Source organism: Choloepus didactylus, chromosome 4 (genome assembly GCF_015220235.1).
Source record: "Choloepus didactylus isolate mChoDid1 chromosome 4, mChoDid1.pri, whole genome shotgun sequence".
NCBI classification, from domain to species: domain Eukaryota; kingdom Metazoa; phylum Chordata; class Mammalia; order Pilosa; family Megalonychidae; genus Choloepus; species Choloepus didactylus.
Genome location: NC_051310.1, coordinates 130,506,069 through 130,527,029, shown reverse-complemented (window position 1 = coordinate 130,527,029; position 20,961 = coordinate 130,506,069). Strand labels below are relative to the sequence as shown.

General features: G+C 37.5%; 1 protein-coding gene and 3 pseudogenes across 3 annotated transcripts in view; 3 read left to right on the top strand and 1 right to left on the bottom strand.

Annotated features, from left to right (window-relative positions):
- USP8 (ubiquitin specific peptidase 8) overlaps positions 1 to 20,961 on the top strand; it is a 118,308-nt gene that overhangs the window by 7,874 nt on the left and 89,473 nt on the right. For 2 of the 3 annotated variants that reach the window (XM_037833996.1, XM_037833997.1), the window contains exons 2-3: positions 13,771 to 13,940; positions 18,316 to 18,460. In XM_037833996.1, the coding sequence (XP_037689924.1) occupies positions 13,837 to 13,940; positions 18,316 to 18,460 (249 nt within the window). In that variant the 5' untranslated portion in view covers positions 13,771 to 13,836. Of the gene's footprint in view, positions 1 to 11,804; positions 11,827 to 13,770; positions 13,941 to 18,315; positions 18,461 to 20,961 lie in introns of those variants that run through there. The other variant, XM_037833998.1, reaches the window with a different exon arrangement.
- On the top strand, positions 2,065 to 2,812 carry LOC119532029 (annotated as a pseudogene).
- On the bottom strand, positions 13,252 to 13,531 carry LOC119532797 (annotated as a pseudogene).
- Positions 16,572 to 18,236, top strand: LOC119532031 (annotated as a pseudogene).

Genomic DNA, 20,961 nt, shown 5'->3' with positions numbered 1-20,961 from the left:
TTCCATGTAATTATGTTGGCTGAATAAACTGACCATGTAAGCTAAATCATGTAGTGTGTTACAAACAATATAGATTTTGGGCCAAATAAACATCAGTTCCTTTGGTCTCACACAGAAGTTGAAGTTTTAAAAACACCACCAATATAATTCTTTACCCTTTAGCCTGATTTATCTTTGTCCTAACCAAGTCCATTTTGTTCATATCTCTAGTTGAAATCTGATCTCTTTTTTTCAGACTCTTTAACATTTGCTGTATGAGGTAATGCTGTTATTCATAGCTGCCAGGCTCTGGCTCTGAGTCTCAAGTGTCACACAGATACCCAAATTCCAGGGACCGACCAGATTATACAGAAAGAGCTTAGCATCTCAGAATTTAGAAATAAGCATTACAAGTCAGGAGTAGATGTAACTGCAGTAAGAGCTTATAATCTAGGAACCTTTACAATAAGCGTTCCCCTGATAACCTATGCTCTCAGGCTCAGGTCTCAGAGTTTGCACGTTATCATTGGTCCATATTAGTGAGGCATTATAATGCTTTTCTTTACATTTCTGGTTTATTTCACCCAGCATACTGTCCTCAATGTCCATTCACCTCACGACTGCATTCCTTCTTGTAGGAGCTCAGTACTCCATTGCATGTGTACACCACAGGTAGCCATTCTGTTCATCTAGTCAGTGTACCCTTAGGCTACCTCTATCCACTGCATATCATGAGTACTGACACCATAAACCCCACCATGCAGATGTCCATTAGTGTCCCTCTGTTCAGTTCTTCCAAGTAAATACCCAATAACCGAGTTGCAGGACCATATGGCAACCACGTGCTCAGCTGCCTGTGGAACCACCACACTGCCTTCCAGATGGGCTGCACCATTCTACTTCCCCATTAGTGGTAGTTATGTATATCCCTTTCTCCACATTTTCGCCAGCACTTGTTTCCCTCTGTTTTTTTTTTAGACAGTTTTCTTCATGTACCATACAGAACAGGTTCAGGTCTCAGAGTGGGGTTATATTTGGGGTGGATCTTAGAAGAATGACAGACTTTTCTGTGAGGTCTCTAGTACCTGTGCCTTTCCTAACCTGCCCAGCGGGTGGCACCTGTCGACCTGTCGCTCTTGAGTGGTGTAAGGAGATGTGGCCCCTTCAGTTTCTGTTTTTGCTGTTTTCCCCCAGGCACTGGGGTCTGGTTCTGCAGGGGAAGCTGGCCCCACCTCCTTGCTCTTAGGGAAGATACACCACCTAGGGCTTTATCATTTGCATTTGAATTGTTCCTCTGTCTCTGTTATCTCCACCCCTGTCTGGGTCAGAGTGCTGGGAACTGAAAATGGCTGCGACTCTCTTCTCTGAGCCCCTCAGGTTGAGAGAGAGAAAAAGGGACAGAAAGCCCCCTTTCAGAGCTAGTCCACAGTCCCCCAGTTTCACTCATTGGCCAGAGATAACACCTGGTCTTCTGGGGCTCCCCCTCCCAGGACAGATGAGTCTTCTCGTTCTTTAAAGTCAGTTGTCACTAAAAGAACCTGTCTGCTTGTTGGGGATTTGTCGCTTGTATTCAGAGGTCCACATTTGTTAATTAAAACCCCATTTGGAGCTCAGTTGAGCTATATTCACTTGATGGGAGAGTGCTACTCTCTCCCACAGTGAGGTTTTGCAGCTAAGCCTGCTGTGGGGGAAGGGGGCTTCCAACACAGTTCCACAGTTTCTGCTTACAGGTTTTATGCTGTGATCTCAGGCATTCCTCCCAGTCCAGGTTAGTGCATGATCTGTGGATAGTCACAGTTGTCCCCCAGCAGTTATTCCAAATTATTTACTAGTTGTTCCTGGTTGTTCATTAGCTGTTCCAGGGGAGTGACTAAATTCCCCTCCTCTCTATCTATCTGTGACATTTTAACTAGAAGGAGAGTACAGTGGATTATATGAGATTTACCTAGCCCAAGTGTGTATTGAGTACCGTTCCTGCCTGAAGGAAGGAGATGAAAGGTGGCCAACCAGGATGAACTTTGCTTTCTTTTCAGCTTTGCCAAACGTCTTGGTAGTGACTGGTATAAAGTCCTAGTTGAAGCATCAGGACTCCCCCTCTCACCACTCCACGTTTCCCCCACCACCACCTTACCCTTCACCCCCGGAGCACACTGCTTACTGTGCCCCTTCCCACCTCTCCACCTGGGCCAGCTGTCATGCCCTCCCTCCACATTCCCTTCCCCTTGACTTCCTTCTTCCCCCTCACCATGAGCAACCTGAAGCTGGATGGCAAGCACAGCACCAGCACAGGCACGGTTTCAGGTGGCGCCCTGGAAGCGGATGTGTGGAGGCCTCCCTGTGGACATTAAACCTTATCTACTGTTGTGGCCATTCAAGAGGTGTGAAGTATTCTTGTTCAAGCTCACGTCAAGACAGCCTATTAGTTTTGTGATCTTTGACAGCTGGGCAGAAGCCGAAGTGGCCAAAACTGCATTGAATGGTATTCACTTCAATCCTGAGAACCCACAGACTCTGAGATTGGAGTTTGCTGAAGCTTGCAGCAACATGGCTCAAGAGCAAGCTCATGGCAACGTCAAATCCCACCAATGTTCACCCGGCACTGGGGGCACACTTCATCACATGGGATCCCTGTGACTTGATGGTGACCTATCTGATCCCTGCATCCCCAGAGACCTGGAGCCCTATCCTATGTACACACAGAGCTGATCCCATCCATCTCACATGCTACATTCGCCTACCCAGCTGCCACTGCTGCTGCCCTCCATGCTCAAGTGTGCTGGTATCCTTCCTTGGACACCTCCAGCAAGGGTGGGACTATTGTCAGTTCTGTTAGTTCTTCAGTCTTGTCATTGCAGCTTGAAGTCCCTGCTCCACTGAGGGGAACTCCTGGGAGTTGGTTCTGGGAATCTGGAGCTCACAGTGTCCCCAGGCAGCTTGTGGAGAGTTGCTGCTTCCTTCCAGAGACTGTGAATTTTAAACCTAACTCAGTGGACTGCTTCCTGTTTCCTTTCCTCTTATTCAGCTCCACCTACCCCACAGCCTTGCTCTAAGGCCTCCTGGGAGGAGTCAGGGGCCTTACTTGCTGGGACACCCAGACCTGGCTCAGAGGCTTCCATGGGACTGAACAAGGCTTGACCTCCTGTCCAAACTTGCTTGTGTAACTTCACCTCAAGGAAATTAGGCATTTAATTTGTATGTTTTCTGGCATGAATTAAGACAAACTTATATATACATGAGTGTACAGTTTGTTCTCGCACTGGTGTCACTAATAGCAACAGGTTCTGGCCACAAATCGTTCCTCATTCCTGGTCTCTCGGTTCTCACTCCTCCCCCACATACCCACACAGCCCCAGTGAGGACGCCACTCTCAGCTCCTCAGCCTGTTTTGCCCTGATGGCCCAGTGCCCCCACTCCACAAACACTTTCAGGCTAGACAGCAACAACAAAAACAACAAATATACTATGTTAGCTTTTCCATTTCAAATCAGTGTTCTCTGCTTCCTTCTCCTCAGATGGGCCATCAACTCTAAGGAAATTAAGTCTTCTCTGCCCGCTTTACTTACCTCTTCACAGTACACCCTGCCCCTGCCACTGATCTTCATTCTCTCCAGACTTCCAAAGCTAACCACAAGTGAAAGTATTTTTGTACCCTGGTGTAACGAAATATTTATGCATCAAAGGATTTTTCATGTGTGTGCAATTAATTATTGAAGACACCTTTTTTGCTAGGTCAGATAAGTTTAATGTTTAGTTTGAGGCATGAAGAAGAAAAGGGTTTCTGTTAGATGTTAGTTTTAAAAATGAAGGAAAAATTGTGCAATTTTATTTTGTTTTCTGAGCATATCAATGCTATGCCTTTAGATGCAACTGTGACTGTCTTGCTGTTTCCTATCGAGGAGACTAGATGAGAATGTGAAATTGGATAATATATGAAATGCAAAATTTTAAAAAATCATCTAAAAAAACTATCAGGACTAGTTTGAATGACTGCAAACTTCAGTCTTTACTTTCTTGCTTTTTTAATGTTCCTTTATGGTTCAAGTCATCTAATTCCTATTACTTCTCTTTGAAATGATCGGAAGGATGTCGGGGAGAGAGAGAGTGCGTCCACGCCATCTGCATTTTACTTCTAGAAGGTTGCTTTTTGATTAAACTAGAGTTCTTAATCTTAACAGGTTTACACATTTTAAGAAATTTTACTTTTTGTTCATAGAAGATCTTTGATTTTTCTTGCATATACTTAGTTTTTTGTTTGTTTTTTTTTTTTTACTTACAGTCCTTTGAAGTACAGTATAGTTTCAATGGATTCTATTTTATAGTTTGTTCTAGATCTGGTAAGTAAATTCTATAAATTATTTGAATTCTATACTTACTGAACATTCTTACATGAGTTATCAATGTGTTTGTTATTGTTGCTGCTGCTGTTTGCTTTGTTTTGACAGTTGCAGGCCAAACAAGGAAACTGCAAATCCATTCAGTCATTTTGGCCTTAATATACTTTGTCAGTCTATTTTGAGACTTCTTTAATGGTAAAATGGAACAGAATGAATTATTAAAAATTCAGTATATTAAACTTGATATGGATTAAGTTGAATTCGTGTATCCTTTGCTTTCTTACTGGATTAGGGAAAACTACCTTTACCTTGTGCTTTGACTTCTGCATAAATGTGTGTGATTTTAGAAACTGAAATAGCAATTATATAACAATGATGAAAATATTTTTAACCCAAGGCAGTGTAACTTGACAGTGTAACTTAAAATATGTAATTTTGTTAATAGAAATGGAAACCACTGTGGTCCTTGACAGACTTAGACATTATCAGAGTAGGTTGTGACTTATTTGAACTAGTCTCAGAAATCAAATAACAGAAAAGGTAACTTTAAAAAAGTATAGACTTGCTCCTAGAAACCCATACTAATAGCCTTAGTGTCTTCATATTCTTATCCCACTTTTCCTCCCTGTGTCTAATTGTTTACCAAATCCTGTCATTCTACCTTTGCGGTGTCTCTTGTATCTGCCTCCTCTATTCCATTTCCACAGCCCTAGTTCTGACCTTCGTCATCTTTCCCAAGGATCACTATGCTAGATAACTAGGTTTTTCCCTATCTCCAGTCTCTTAGAAGCCTAACTTTATATGTTTGTCAGTTTTGGTTACATAACTCCCTTCAGAACCCCTGCTATGGTTCCCTACTACTTTTAAAAAGCAAAGTAAGTATTTTAGCATTATATTCAAGACCTTCTATTATCTGTTACTGGAGTATTTTTTCAGACATCACTGCCTGTAGATCCTTGTTCATTCTGTATACTGGCTAGTTTCTAAAGATGTTCTCTACTTTCTTGACTCGTTCCTCATTTCTATCAAAAGTCTTCTCCCACCAAAATTCACATCAAATGCTGTCTCTTCCATGATGCCTTCCAAGATCTCTCGTCATACTTAATCTTTCCTCTCAATTTCTCTTTTAGTACATTATTTATAACTCATATTGTGAGTTTGGTATCATACTGTGTTCTATTACCACTGCTTACAACTTTCCCTTACATGTTAATTTGTTAAACTTTATGAGGAAAGGGATTACATCTTATCTGAGTTCTTATCTTGGAAGCACAGTGCCTTCTATGTTCCAGGATATCAGTGAATGATTGAATGGAATTGAACTTGAAAGTGGCTAATGATTTATTATTTTTAGTTGCTTGGGTAGCATGTGTTGTTTTTAAAATTTTCTTTTGCAGATCCAAGCTTCAGAGCTAATCATGAGAAGCAAACTAAACTGAGAATGTATTCTAGACCTTCCTTTTAGAAGGTTCAAATCAACGGGTTTCTTTCCCCAGCCAAGAAACCTAATTGTCATGAATTATAAACTAGACACTACCTAACTTTTTGAACATTAACTGTGTGGTTAGACCACTAGTACTTAGTGCCCAGACAGGGGATAAAATTGGAAAAATGAACACTACTGAAATGTTACTTGGTCTTTTATGACTTTATCCCTTATCTTAATATACTTACTGTCACAAGTAAAAAAATGGTTGAGCTTTTTAGGAATTTCCATTCAAGAGCTGGCCTATTTGTAGTGATGTAGTTGGGACCAGAAAAGTCAGGGATACCTCTTATTATTGTTATATTACTGTCTTCTGGCCCTTATTAATAGTCCAAGCTTCGGCATCCCCTGCCCTCTGTCATAATGATATCTGACATCCCTCAGGCCTCAGGTTTCCTTAAGCACCTTCCTAAAAAGTTAGTTTCTAAACCTTACTGTGCTTTCTCTTTTATTTATTTTTTTAATTTTAAAAAATTTTTAGTTCAGTTTTATTGATATATATTCACATACCATATAGTCATCCATGGTGTACAATCAACTGTTCACAGTATCTTCATATACTTGTACTTTCATCACCCCAATCTATTTTTTTTATTAAATTCAGTTTTATTGAAATACATTCACACACCATACAATCATCCATGGTATACAATCAACTTTCCACAGTATGATCACATAGTTATGCGTTCATCACCACAATCTATCTCTGAACATTTTCCTTACATCAGAAAGAACCAGAACAAGAATAAAAAATAAAAGTGAAAAAAGAACACCCAGATCATCCCCCCATCCCATCCCATTTGTCCTTTAGTTTTTATCCCCATTTTTCTACTCATCCATACACTAGATAAAGGGGGTGTGATCCACAAAGTCTTCACAATCACACTGTCACCCTTTGTAATCTACATTATTATATAATTGTCTTCAGGAGTCCAGACTGCTGGGTTGGAGTCTGGTAGTTTCAGGTATTTACTTCTAGCTATTCCAATACATTAAAACCTAAGAGGTGTTATCTGTATAGTACATAAGAATGTCCACCAGAGTGACCTCTCGACTCCATTTGAAATCTCTCAGCCACTGAAACTATTTTGTCTCATTTTGCATCCCCCTTTTGGTCAAGAAGATACTCTCAATTCCACGATGCCGATGCTGGGTCCACATTCATCCCCGGGAGTCATGTTCTGCATTGCCAGGGAGATTTACACCCCTGGGAGTCGGTCCCATGTAGGGGGCAGGGCAGCAAGTTCACTTGTCGAGATGGCTCAGTTAGAGAGAGAGAGGGTCACATCTGAGCAACAAAGAGGTACTCGGGGGAGACTCTTAGGCACCATTACATGCAAGTTTAGACTTTCCTTTGTGGTAATGAGCTTCATAAGGGCAAGTCCCATGCTTGAGGGCTCAGCACATCAAACCGCCAGTCCCAATGTTTGTGACAACATCAACACCAGTCCAGGTGAGGATGTCCAACACATCCGCACCTTCCCCCAGATCCTCGGGGCTTGGGAGGGGGAGGCTGTAAATATATTTTTTATTATCTGCCCAAATTACTCTGGGATGTATCACTATTTCACTCCAGCCTATACTAACCTACTGTATCTCACTTCCTATTCAAAGTTCCGTGCAATTGTGGTGTTTGAACAAATCGACTGTAGAGTTGTACCGTTTAGAAAATTTAAATCCTGTACCAAATAGATATCTCTTCCCTTGGTCTCATATGGAAGTTGAAGTTTTAAAACACAATCAGTTTCAACCTTTACCCTTTGGCCTGGCTTGCCCTGGTCTTAACCAGACCTGCTTCATTCATATCACTAATTGAAGTCTGGGCTCTTTTTCAGCTTTTTTTTTTTGACAGTGGCTTTATGCACTAATACTGACATTCATATCTGCCGAGCTCTAGCTCTGAGTTTCAGGTGTCTCAGAGATACACATTGTTCCAGAGACCAATCAGGTTATACGTTAGGGGATCAGCATCTCAAAGTTTAGAGATAGGCATTACAATTCAGGGATAGAGTTAACTGCTGTAAGAGCTTACAATCTAGGGACTATTGCAATTATTATGTCCACGTTAGGCTATGTTCTAAGATTCAATTCTGAGTTTACACATTGTAGTTAGTCCATATTGGTGAGAAATCATCCCTCTCACCATGTTTTCTCCAACACTTTTACTCCTATGTATATATTTTCCTACAATTTTATAGAGTTATATTCACATAGCATACATTTATCCACAGTGTACAATCAGTTGTTCATGGTATCATCATAAAGTTGTACATTTATCACCACAATCAGCACTTGAACATACTGATTACTACAAGAAAAATTGTTTTTTTTTTAGCAATAAGAAAAAAATGATAAAAAGAAAAATAACATGTCATACAATACAATATACTAGTAAGGACAGCAAATAACACCGCTACCAAGAATCCCATATTCCTCCCCTATATCCCCCTCTCATATACATTTAGCATTGGCATATTGCCTTTGTTACATTTAATGGAGGTATATTACAATGTTACTGTTGACCATAGGCTCCAGTTTGCTTTGATTATGTTTTTTCCTGAATACCGTCCCCTTTTCAAATTTCTACATGGTTGACATTCATTTGCTTTCCCACATGCAAAAACATTTTTATATTTGTATATTTAGTAACAGTCATTGGCCACTCCAGTTTTTGCCATGTTATACAGTCCCGGTCTTTATCATCTATCTTTACCTCTGGTGTCATACATTCTCCTATCCCACCTCTTTCAGCTTTACTCACAGACATCTTTGTTCAGTGTACTTACAATACCGTGCTACCATCACACAGTATTATGCTATCTATTTCTGGATCTATGCAATCAATCCTAAACATTCTGTAGTCCTTCAGCATCAAATGGCTGATCTCTGCCCTCTTTCTATCTCCTGGTCGCCTGTGTTGTCAGCTTTTAACTCCCAAAGTTTGTTCATTAATGTCTGTTCATATTAGTGAGACCATACAGAATCTGTCCTTTTGTTTCTGGCTAACTTCACTCAACATAATGTCCTCAAGGTTCATCCACATTATTACAAGATCCATGTCTTTGTTCTGTGTTACAGCTGCATAATATTCCATCATGTATATATACCACAGTTTGTTTATCCACCCCAATCTATTTTTGAACATTTTCCTTACACCAGAAAGAATAACAAATGAAAGTAAAAAAGAACTCCCAAATCATTCCCCCCATTCCACCCTATTTTTCATTTAGTTTTTGTCCCCGTTCTTCTACTCATCCATCCATACACTGGATAAAGGTAGTGTGATCCACAAGGTTTTCACAATCACACTGCCACCCATTGTAAGCTACATTGTTATACAATCGTCTTCAAGAGTCAAGACTACTGGGTTGGCGTTTGATAGTTTCAGGTATTTACTTCTAGCTATTCCAATACATTAAAACATAAGAAGGGTTATCTAGATAGTATGTAAGAATGTCCACCAGAGTGACTTCTCTACTCTATTTGAAATCTCTCAGCCAGTGAAACTTTGTTTCATTTTGCATCCCTCTTTTGGTTAAGAAGACGTGCTCAATCCCACAATGCTGGGTCCAGAGTCATCCCTGGAAGTCATACCCTGCGTTGCCGGGGAGATTTATACCCCTGGGAGTCAGGTCCCACTGTGCTTTCTGTTAGTCAAAAGTTTTATTCCTCAAGTTTTGTTTTCTATGTCTCAATAGAAATCATGTTCCTGGAGCAATGTTCTACTTTATCCCGTCTTTCTCCTTTTTTTATTATCAAATTCTTTTTTCTCTATAATCTGCTTCCCTTTGTTTACATTCATTCCTTAATGCTTGTGCTCTTTCTTCCACTTATACCACTATTCAGAAGCTCTAGTCTCCAAGGTTATATCAAGTTCTTTCAGTTTACCAAATATGGTTTTAAACATTAATATTTAAAAATATATTTTACTTGCTTGTTTAACCCATAACTTCCTCTCTTTTACATCTCTCTGGGTATCCTTTTCATATTTATATATGTTTACATAATTTTAAATATAGTTCTTGTTATATTCATAAAATTGTGTTTTTAATTTTTAAATGAATTAATGTTAAGTACATTATGTATATTCTTTTTATGTTATAAAGCATATTAATAAAATGATCACTGCTGAATGTACCACTCAACTTGAGAAATAGAACTTTACTGGTTCCTTGAGGCTTTTTGCATGTGCCTTCCCACCCCTGCCAAAATGGAATTTTGTGTTTATCATTTCCTTGCCTTTCCTTGTAATTTTACCTCATTTGTATCCTTGTTAAAAAATATATATATTGTTTAATTTAGTTTGTTTTTTAATTTTATAAAATACTACGATTTTGCATGTATTTCTGCTTTTTCATTCAAAACATTGGGGGCATATGCAGGAGGACTGGGGGTGGGGGAAGGTAGGGTATGTTCTACAGCTAAACTGTTTATCCTCGGAGGTCAGGGACCATGTCTTAAATACCTTTTGTATCTTTAACACTTATTGTGGTGTTTTTTGCAAGGTCAGTACTGCTGGTAATTTACAGTGACGCTAAAATGATGCTGCTATCTGTATAAATATGAGGAAATCCAAGGGATTCTTATTGTACCCTTTCCTTAACAGATGCTCTTAACTGGTTTAGTGATAAATTGTTGATGAATTAGATACGGAAGAAAAAGAACATATTTAATGTTAATTGATCCATTTGGGAGTGATGTTGTGGTCTGGAGACTTTTTCTCCCCTTTCACATAGGATCCTGCGTAGAGGGTAAAGCATAGAAAATATTTTATTGCTTTAAATGCACACATCTGAAACTATTAATTAAAGTGTTTGTTTCAACATGTGTTTATAGATGGCGCATGTATAGAGAGAAAGAAGTGAAAATGATAAAAATATGACTTTTGCAGTTAAAATGGATAGTTGGGTTTGGTGGCTAAACAGTGGATTATTGGTACAGGTTTTGAAGGGATTTGTACCAAGAAATCATAAAGTATTAGTACTTAATATAAACTGTGACTAGAATCAGAGCAAGTTGGGGTGGTTTTTTTGAGTTTCGCACACACAAAAACAGACTTTTTTCCCCCTTAAGTTGCACCTTATTCATTTCTTAGGAATAGATGTTCAGTGACATCTCTTCATCTAATAATGGTGACCTGATAGAATGAGGAGCATTAAGTGGGAAGAAGTAATGAAAAAACAAAAAGTTGTACTCTTTTAAATGTATTAATCTAGCTTTTTATTCTAATTATAATTAGTTCTTCATAGCTGAAGACCTTTTTCAGTTTAATTGGGTTCTTGAAATTTTCATTTAGTGACACTTAGGATCTGGCCAAGACTCCCCATTTTGTATGCTCCCCTGATCCGTCCCATCCACATACATCCCCACACATGTACACACACACAACTTAATTGGTATGTACCTAGCCATTTGTACATACCTAGCCATCTTTCTTCTTATCTTTACGTTGTTAACTATTTGCTTCATCTTTCTGGTCAGAATTTACCAGAGCATAATCATGAAACAGCAAAGACCTTTTCAAAGTGCATGGATATACTCTGCCAGGAATATGTTCATTTATTCTAGCTCCATGTAAAGTGGTCCTTCCTCCTCTCCCCTGCTTGTTTCCTTTTATAAAGTGATACTGTCAATGAGAAAGAGAAATATTTCTAGATAAAATTCCTTCTACTTGTTATCTATACATAAATTCAGTTTCAACAAGAAAAATGTAAAAGCTCTTAATATTCTACCTCTTCTGTTGACGGGTAAGATTCCTAATACTTAAGGTGAAATGATACAAATGGTAATTCATTTAGTTAGTGAAAATCTGAAAAAAAAATGCTGCTGTTCATTGATACGCTATATCTTTTTTTTTTTATGTGTTCACTCACTTTAATAATACATTTACCATGTTATCATCAAGGAATGTAAAGTCAGACAAGAGAATTTCGCAAGTGCAACAAAGCATTCTGTAGTATGTCAAGTTTGTGTATAATGCCTGGACATACCGAGTTGCTCATAAATCATTAATCATCTCCATTATAGGTAATATGTTTTGTTTAACATTTGTGAATCTTATGGAGAAAATAAACATACTATACATATTTGAAGTCCTCATTTGCTTTTGGATTAGTACTTTAAATACATACTTCTATTTCAAGATAACATTTAAAAATATTCTAGTAACAGCCATACAAGTATAATTCTGTAATTATAAAAGAACTAAAATGGATAATGAATGGTGGGAAGGTGATGGCATTGCAACATTCTAAATGTGATTAATCCCACTGATGGAATGCTAGGGAGGGGTTGGAATGGGAAGATTTAGGATGTATATATGTTTCCACAATTGAAAAAAAAAAAAAGACAGTCTAAATAGATAGTGACAATTAAATAAATGCCAAGGATGATCCTGGATGGAATCTGAGGATGGAGGAGAGGAGGCTCAAAGGGACACAGTTGGACATAAGAAAAAAGAAAAGGAAATGTAGAATGTAAGCTTTGCATCAATGTTGAATTTCTTGAATTTCTTAGCTGTGCTTAATGGGAATGCATAAAAGAATGTTCTTGTTCATGGGAAATGTGTGTGTGAATTATATTGTTTGTTCAAGGATGTGTGCAGCTTGCTCTCATATGTTCAGAAGACAGAGAAATAGATGATAGATAGGGAGGGAGGGAAAGAAAGAAATGGTGGTGTGACAGGATGTTAAAGTTGGTGGATAGGGTATTGGGGGAGGGGAGTCAGGGTATGCTGGAGTTCTGTAATGGGGTTTGTATTGTTTTTGCAACAGTTTCTGTAAGTTTGAATTTATTTCAAAATAAAATTTAAAAAAAAGAACTAAAATGGAATCCATAATTAAGTTATTCTTATGTTTGTTTATAAATATGATTCTAAAATAAATACTACTACTAAGCAGCTCTGTTACCAGATTTTTAGGTGTAGTTTAAACACACACACAAATTTTCATTTGTGGGAGGCATTAGAATGTTGTATTCCATTCACCTTTCTGAAAAAGTTCTTTAAAAGTAAATCAGCCCTAGAATCCAAAATATTAGACAAGTCCAGAAAGTAGGCAGAAAAAAATAAAATTAATTGGTGTAAATAGCACTCTCACATAACAACCAAACAATGTGATATTCTACAGCAACTTGAAGTACTTAGGGGCTGGCCTGCTATCTTTTTTAGAACTAAATTCATCATGAGAGTTTAAGAATGGATATTTTACTGTTATCAAGAGAATTTGGATGACATGTTTCTTTTGAGCTAACTTGACTTCCCTGAATGACCTAGTTAGTGTACTTGTCACCAATAATTTGGTCACCAGGCAAATCAAGCTTGAAAGAAAGGAAGCCAGTATTCAAAATAGCATGTTGTTGTCTCAACCTATTCAAATGATTTGTTTTCAACATACATGTGTAACCTCAATTTTTGAGGCAATCCTCAACAAGACCAAGACAGCACCTCTTCCTCTAGTGTTTAGGTTTTGCCCAGTATTAGCATACATGGAATGGCCCATACCAAGAGTCATTGCTCCCACAATAAAGCCTTGGGCTGCGACATGCATGTGAATCAGGTGAATGGACGTTTTAGTATTTCCCCTGCTCTTCAATTGTATAATTCATATGCAACAATTGCTGCAAAACCTGTCATCCCAATGAGGACAATTGGTGGCTCTCTAGCTTATCGGATAAGTTGAGATCCTTGATCTTCATCATATGAAGATAGAGAAACATCTGTATCAGTTGACATGATTAGTTGAAGAATCTTCCACTACTGACAAAAACCCCTTAAGCTCCCACCGGCTTCTGCCCCCTGCCCAAGCGATTAGTCTATATATCTTAAATTCCCCAAATAGATACTCGCAATCTAATTTAAAATTAGCCCTGTTAGCAAAAGATAAATTTTAGAAATTTAATTTTTTACCTGCTCTCTTGTTTTATTGTCAATGATGAAAATTCATGGAATTATTTGTGTTTGTTTTATTTCAGGAAAAAAGTTACTTTTAATGAAGTAAACCATCCATTGTGAAAGTGGAAAAGTAAAGATTGTTCATCATGCCTGCTGTGGCTTCAGTTCCTAAAGAACTCTACCTCAGTTCTTCACTAAAAGACCTCAATAAGAAGACAGAAATTAAACCAGAGAAACTAAGCACTAAGAAGTATGTATCTTTTGCTAGTTTGATTGTGGTATATATTAATTTTTAATTCATTTCTATATTATTTAGATTAGATGAATAGTATATTTAAAATTTATTTGAAAAATGGCATCATCACATGAATAAAGTAAGATTTCCTTAGGGATGTTCTTATGCATATTATCCATTCTCTAGACAGTATACCAGATGGTTAAGTTTAAGAGACAGAGATTATGAAACTTCTACAAAAAGCATTAAGCCACAAATTTTTGTCTTTTCATAAAACAGTATAAAAATAATTCTTAATTAAACATTTTTATTCTTTTGCATTATACATATATATGTTATAATCCTGGCATAGTCTTTTTGTTGTTGTTTAAAAGAAGAGAGGTATGTATTTTTTGTTCAATATTCAGGAACGTATTACTTTGTACCGATTTGACATGGACTTTTTTTGTTTTGTTGTGTTTTTGTTTTTGTTTTTTAATTCATTTTATTGAGATATATTCACATACCATGCAGTCATACAAAACAAAGTGTACATTCAAATTGTTCACAGTACCATTACATAGTTGTGCATTCATCACCAAAATCAATCCCTGACACCTTCATTACCACACATACAAAAATAACAAGAATAAAAATTAAAGTAAAAAAGAGCAATTAAAGTAAAAAAGAACACTGCGTGCCTTGATTTGTTTGTTTGTTTGTTTTCCTTCCCGCATTTTTCTACTCATCCATCCATAAACTAGACAAAGGGGAGTGTGGTCCATATGGCTTTCCCAATCACCCCTCATAAGCTACATTTTTGTACAATCGTCTTCAAGATTCATGGGTTCTGGGTTGTAGTTTGATAGTTTCAGATATTTACTGCTAGCTACTCCAATTCACTAGAACCTAAAAAGGGTTGTCTATGTTGTGCATAAGAGTGCCCACCAGAGTGACCTCTTGGCTCCTTTTGGAATGTCTCTGCCACTGTAGCTTATTTCATTTTGACATGGACTTTTAACCTAATGATTTATTTTATGCATTTGTATTTTTGAGGATGTATACTCTGTTACATGCTGAGGCAAAGGCTAGAGATGATGTCTTCTTGATAGAGATTTCAAAATCTGTCCTGGTACAAAGTATGCTAGTGATGGAGAGGTTTATCTACTTAGATATTTACTGAAAGTCTCATTTTGCTAAAAATGGGGTGTCATTAGAATTGTTAACTTGTTGATAATTTTGTCTCTGATAAGGGATAGGAGGCAGTAGGGAACTTTTCTTCTGGATCTATTTTGACCAACAAAGAAGATTTGAAGATAAATAAGTAACTACATTATTATAGACTTGGAAATAATGTTTTCAGAAAGAAAAGTTAGTCCAGACTGATTTAGAAATCAAGTAAAAAATAGGTATTCCATGGCAGAGAGAAGTAAAAGGATCTAAACAATGATATGTATAATCCCAAATGAACTTATGAAGAGGCTTCCAAAGAAACCTATGATTGCACAGGGACATCATTATAAATCATTTTCTAAAGGAAACAGAAGATGGGAAGAAAATAAAATATCAAGAATGAAGACAAGAGAATAGTAGGAACTTTATAGAAGGTCATGAAGGAAAAAAAAATCCCAGAATAATCTCATATTTCTAATCATTACTAAAGGTAAAATGGCCTTTTTAAAAAGAGATCTTTTGGAAGTCAGGAAGAATAAGAGAAGGATTGGCCTACTGTTTTGAGCTTAGTTGGAAATATTGATGGAGTGACAGAAAAAGCAGCTCTATTTAATCATTTTCAAATAGGAAATGATGAGAAAGATAAAACCACCTTAAAGCTTTCTCAAAAAGCTTCATCCAATTCTAAAAGAGATCAGTCATTTCTAGCAGTGTCTGGCTTAGAACTAGTACTACCCTGATCCCAGAGGAAGTGGTATGTAGGAAAGGCTTCCTAAATATACCAGGACAAACTCATGTTCTTGCTATGTCATAGCACCACTCCAGAGAATGATATCCTCCTTTTACGAGGCTTGGCTGGTTCTCTGGACTGACAGTGGCAATGAAGCACTGTCAGCTTGATCTGCTGAAGGAAAGTTGGAGAAAATCCAATGAATTTTGTATCTCCACTAACTCATCTAGAGAATCTCCTTGCTAGCTTTTGTTTGATTTATCTCTCTCCCAGGACTATGATGCCATCCTGAGCATGGCATACATACTGGCTAAAATGGCCCTGATCTAGGACACTTTTGTCCTAAGTACCTCTTTGACTCTATTACTTTGTGAGGTGTTTTAGTTCCTTGGCCTGACCAACTTCATCATTAATTTGTATCCCAATCTTGGAGGACAGTTTGAAAAAGATAGAAAAATAAGATGCTCTTCTTTTTATAATTATGCTATTGATAAAACATATTATACATAAACAATTTGCCCTTATAACTTGATTGCCAAAACCTTAGTCCTAGGTGAATGAATTCCTTTTTTAGAAATGCCTGTTTTATTAATTAGTTTACTGAAGACTTTGTTCAATAAACCCGGAAAAATGGCCTTGTTATAAATGCCACAAGATCTGTGAAGTTATTTTATTTAACTGGAATTTTAAGATGACATATTTTTAGACTTTAAATCCCCTTTCTCGGTATGAAAACTTGGGCCGAGCAGGTCACAAGCGTGGCGTTTATTAGGATGCGAAAGCTGACAGCCATGCCTGCAGGTCTGCTATGTGCATCTGTAAGTGTATGTACAGCCGAAGATGAGGAACCCAAAAAAGCAGCTAATAAAACCAGAGCACCTCCCCATGTATACTGTACCACCTCTCCAATCTTAAGTATGTTGAAGAGCAGCCTGGTCATTTACAAATGGGCTTTGCTTGTATCCACAGTGCAACTGGTCATTATATTGACTGGTGCAAGGATGTTAATGTTTTTGCGAAAAATGGGATAATGGACACAGTACAATTTGGAAAAGGTTCTAGGTTTAAGAAAATTGCTTATTCTCTGGGACTGGCCACTTTAGGAGCAACTGTCTGCTATCCAGTTCAGTCAATAATAATTGCAAAGGTAACTGGGAAAAAAGCCTACACTGCAAGCCAGCAAATTTATGAAGCCATTACATCATTGTGGACAAAAGGCAACAAAAGAGAATCTCTCCCTAATTCTAAAGAAAAAACTAAGCTAGAAAGCTGTATGGAATTAGAAATACCTGCAGTGACATATCAAGACTTGAAACGTTCAGTGCCTTTACCAACAGACCTCCACTCGGAAACAAATACCTAATTAAAACCCACCTCAGGTGCTATACAGTTTATGCCTAACTCCAAGCTCATGGATCACAGGCAGTCCCACCCAGAAGATATAGATATGTACAGCACTAGAAGTTGAAATAGATTGCATACAGAACTACAAGATGTGTGAAGTTGCAAATAATCTTGAAAAAATCATGTAATGGGTAACTGTGATGTATAGAGTATAACTTAAATCATATTTTCCCTTGCATCTTCAAATATACAGTTTAACCAGTCACATAAGTGATTCATGCACAAACTATACATGTAATCCAAACAATATTAAATGATTGATGAGGAAGCAGAGGTAGAAGTATTAGAAAGCATTTAATGGCTTTCAGATTTGTTTGTGAAAGACCAAATGAAATAAAGGCATGATGACCACTGATGAGACTAAAATCTGAAGCTACATGCATGTGTATATCTGCTCTAGCTTTTCTGAATTAATGCCAGCTAAATTTAGAATATGTGGAAGGATGTTCCCCCAACTTTTGTTTTTGGCATCTCCCAGAGCTCGAATAAAGTATGCACATGCTTTGGCACTTAAAAAAACAAAACAAGCAAAAACAAAAACCCCTTTTTCTCCAGGACCAGTGATGTTAATTATTTTGTAGAAAACAAAGTAAAAAGATTGAACTCATGGCCCCTTTCCTGTTCCTGGTTTTTTGGATTTTTAGATAGGTAGGATTTTACTTCATGGTTAGAAAGGAATGAGTAGGATTGAAAGGTAGTTGTTTAAACATTAAATAATAAATGATTTAGCTCCCTTCCATCAGTACAAATGGTGTAAATCATGTTGTTTCATTATAGAGTATGACTATTATATGAATGATCAAGGACTACTGGTTCAGGATTATCGATTAGAGAAAAGCATTTTAAACTTGACTAAGAATGCATTTTTCATAGTGTGAACAGTTCGTAAATAAATAGCTGTTATGAAACAGAAGTATTTATTTGTAGCATAAGGGAAAATTTCAGGTTGTATCTAAACTTTATATCCAACTTTGTCTCAATTCTGAAGTAGTATAATCTAAATTATGAAATTTATTGCATTAAGATTCTCTGTGACCTTTTTATATGACTTATGTTGTTTTTTGATGTCACATGTTTTAATTATTTTTTTCCTCTAATCTTAAGCTATATGCAGAGTGCCCTGAAGATCTTTAAGAAAGCAGAAGAATGTAGATTAGATCGTGATGAAGAAAAGGCCTATGTACTATATATGAGATATATGACTGTTTATAATCTTATCAGAAACAGACCTGATTTCAAGCAACAGCAGGTATCTTTTATTTCTGCATTTTATTTGCTAAGTTAGTTTTGCTCATTGGAACTATTGATTTCCTCTGAAAGTTTTAACTGATGATAAAGTTAGATCACATGATGCAGCATCAAATTCAAACTCTTAGGCAGAAAGAAAAAGCAAACTTAAGATGTAGTTTCATAATTTATATATATACACAAATGCACACACACATACTTAATTAGCTTTGGATTAGTATAAGTTCATAGCAACATACAGACTCATAGTCTGTTTTCTTTTATAATAAATCATTGCCATGGCAAGTGGAAGGATTCAGTTTTCTTGTGCATAAAATGAGGAAAATATGACTCTCTGTAGTCATACCCCCTCAAGAGTCAAGGTTAGCCACTTAAGTTTTTATATGACAACTTTTTATGTTTGACCGACATTGTAATCATACCCAAAATTTCAGTTTACAAAAGTAATCCTGATTACTTTCAAAATCATTTTTGTTTTGTTCTTAATCCTTTGAACATGTGCCAGTCTTGCTGAGGCCATAGGTGGGGAGGGTGTGCAAGGGAGGTATAAATGAATAAAAAGAGAACTGAAGACTAGGGTAAGTGTTGCTAGAGAAAGTGGTTGCATTTTTTTTTTTTTAATCTTCATTTTATTGAGATATATTCACATACCACGCAGTCATACAAAACAAATCCTACTTTCGATTGTTTACAGTACCATTACATAGTGGTACATTCATCACCCAAATCAATCCCTCGCACCTTCATTAGCACACACACAAAAATAACAAGAATAATAATTAGAGTGAAAAAGAGCAATTGAAGTAAAAAAGAACACTGGGTACCTTTGTCTGTTTGTTTCCTTCCCCTATTTTTCTACTCATCCATCCATAAACTAGACAAAGTGGAGTGTGGTCCTTATGGCTTTCCCAATCCCATTGTCACCCCTCATAAGCTACATTTTTATACAACTGTCTTCGAGATTCATGGGTTCTGGGTTGTAGTTTGATAGTTTCAGGTATCCACCACCAGCTACCCCAATTCTTTAGAACCTAAAAAGGGTTGTCTAAAGTGTGCGTAAGAGTGCCCACCAGAGTGACCTCTCGGCTCCTTTTGGAATCTCTCTGCCACTGAAGCTTATTTCATTTCCTTTCACATCCCCCTTTTGGTCAAGAAGATGTTCTCCGTCCCACAAAGCCAGGTCTGCATTCCTCCCCGGGAATCATATTCCACGTTGCCAGGGAGATTCACTCCCCTGGGTGTCTGATCCCACGTAGGGGGAAGGGCAGTGATTTCACCTTTCAAGTTGGCTTAGCTAGAGAGACAGGGCCACATCTGAGCAACAAAGAGGCATTCGGGAGGAGGCTCCTAGGCACAACCATAGGGAGGCCTAGCCTCTCCTTTGCAGCAACCGTCTTCCCAAGGGTAAAACCTGTGGTAGAGGGCTCAACCCATCAAACCACCAGTCCCCTATGTCTGTGGTCATGTTAGCAACCATGGAGGTGGGGTAGGCCAATACCCCTGCATTCTCCACAGGCTCCTCAAGGGGGCATTACATCTTTTTTTTCCCTTGTTTTTCTTTTCTTTTTTTTTTTTTTTTAACTTTCCCTTCTTTTTTAAATCAACTGTATGAAAAAAAAAGTTAAAAAGAAAACAAACATACAATAAAAGAACATTTCAAAGAGACCATAACAAGGGAGTAAGAAAAAGACAACTAACCTAAGATAACTGCTTAACTTCCAACATGTTCCTACTTTACCCCAAGAAAGTTACCTAATATAGCAAAATTTCTGTGAACTTGCTCCTACTATATCCATCAGAAATTAACAGACCATAGTCATTCCTGGGCATCCCCAGAACGTTAAATAGCTTATCTGTTCTTCTTGGATTATTGTTCCCCCTTCCTTAATTGCTCTCTATTGCTAGTTCCCCTACATTCTACATTATAAACCATTTGTTTTACATTTTTCAAAGTTCACATTAGTGGTAGCATATAATATTTCTCTTTTTGTGCCTGGCTTATTTCGCTCAGCATTATGTCTTCAAGGTTCATCCATGTTGTCATATGTTTCACCAGATCGTTCCTTCTTACTGCCGCGTAGTATTCCATCGTGTGTATATACCACATTTTATTTATCCACTCATCTGTTGAAGGACATTTGGGTTGTTTCCATCTCTTGGCAATTGTGAATAATGCTGCTATGAACATTGGCGTGCAGATATCTGTTCGTGTCACTGCTTTCCGATCTTCCGGGTATATACCGAGAAGTGCAATCGCTGGATCGAATGGTAACTCTATATCTAGTTTTCTAAGGAACTGCCAGACTGACTTCCAGAGTGGCTGAACCATTATACAGTCCCACCAACAATGAATAAGAGTTCCAATTTCTCCACATCCCCTCCAGCATTTGTAGTTTCCTGTTTGTTTAATGGCAGCCATTCTAACCGGTGTTAGATGGTATCTCATTGTGGTCTTAATTTGCATCTCTCTAAGAGCTAGTGAAGCTGAACATTTTTTCATGT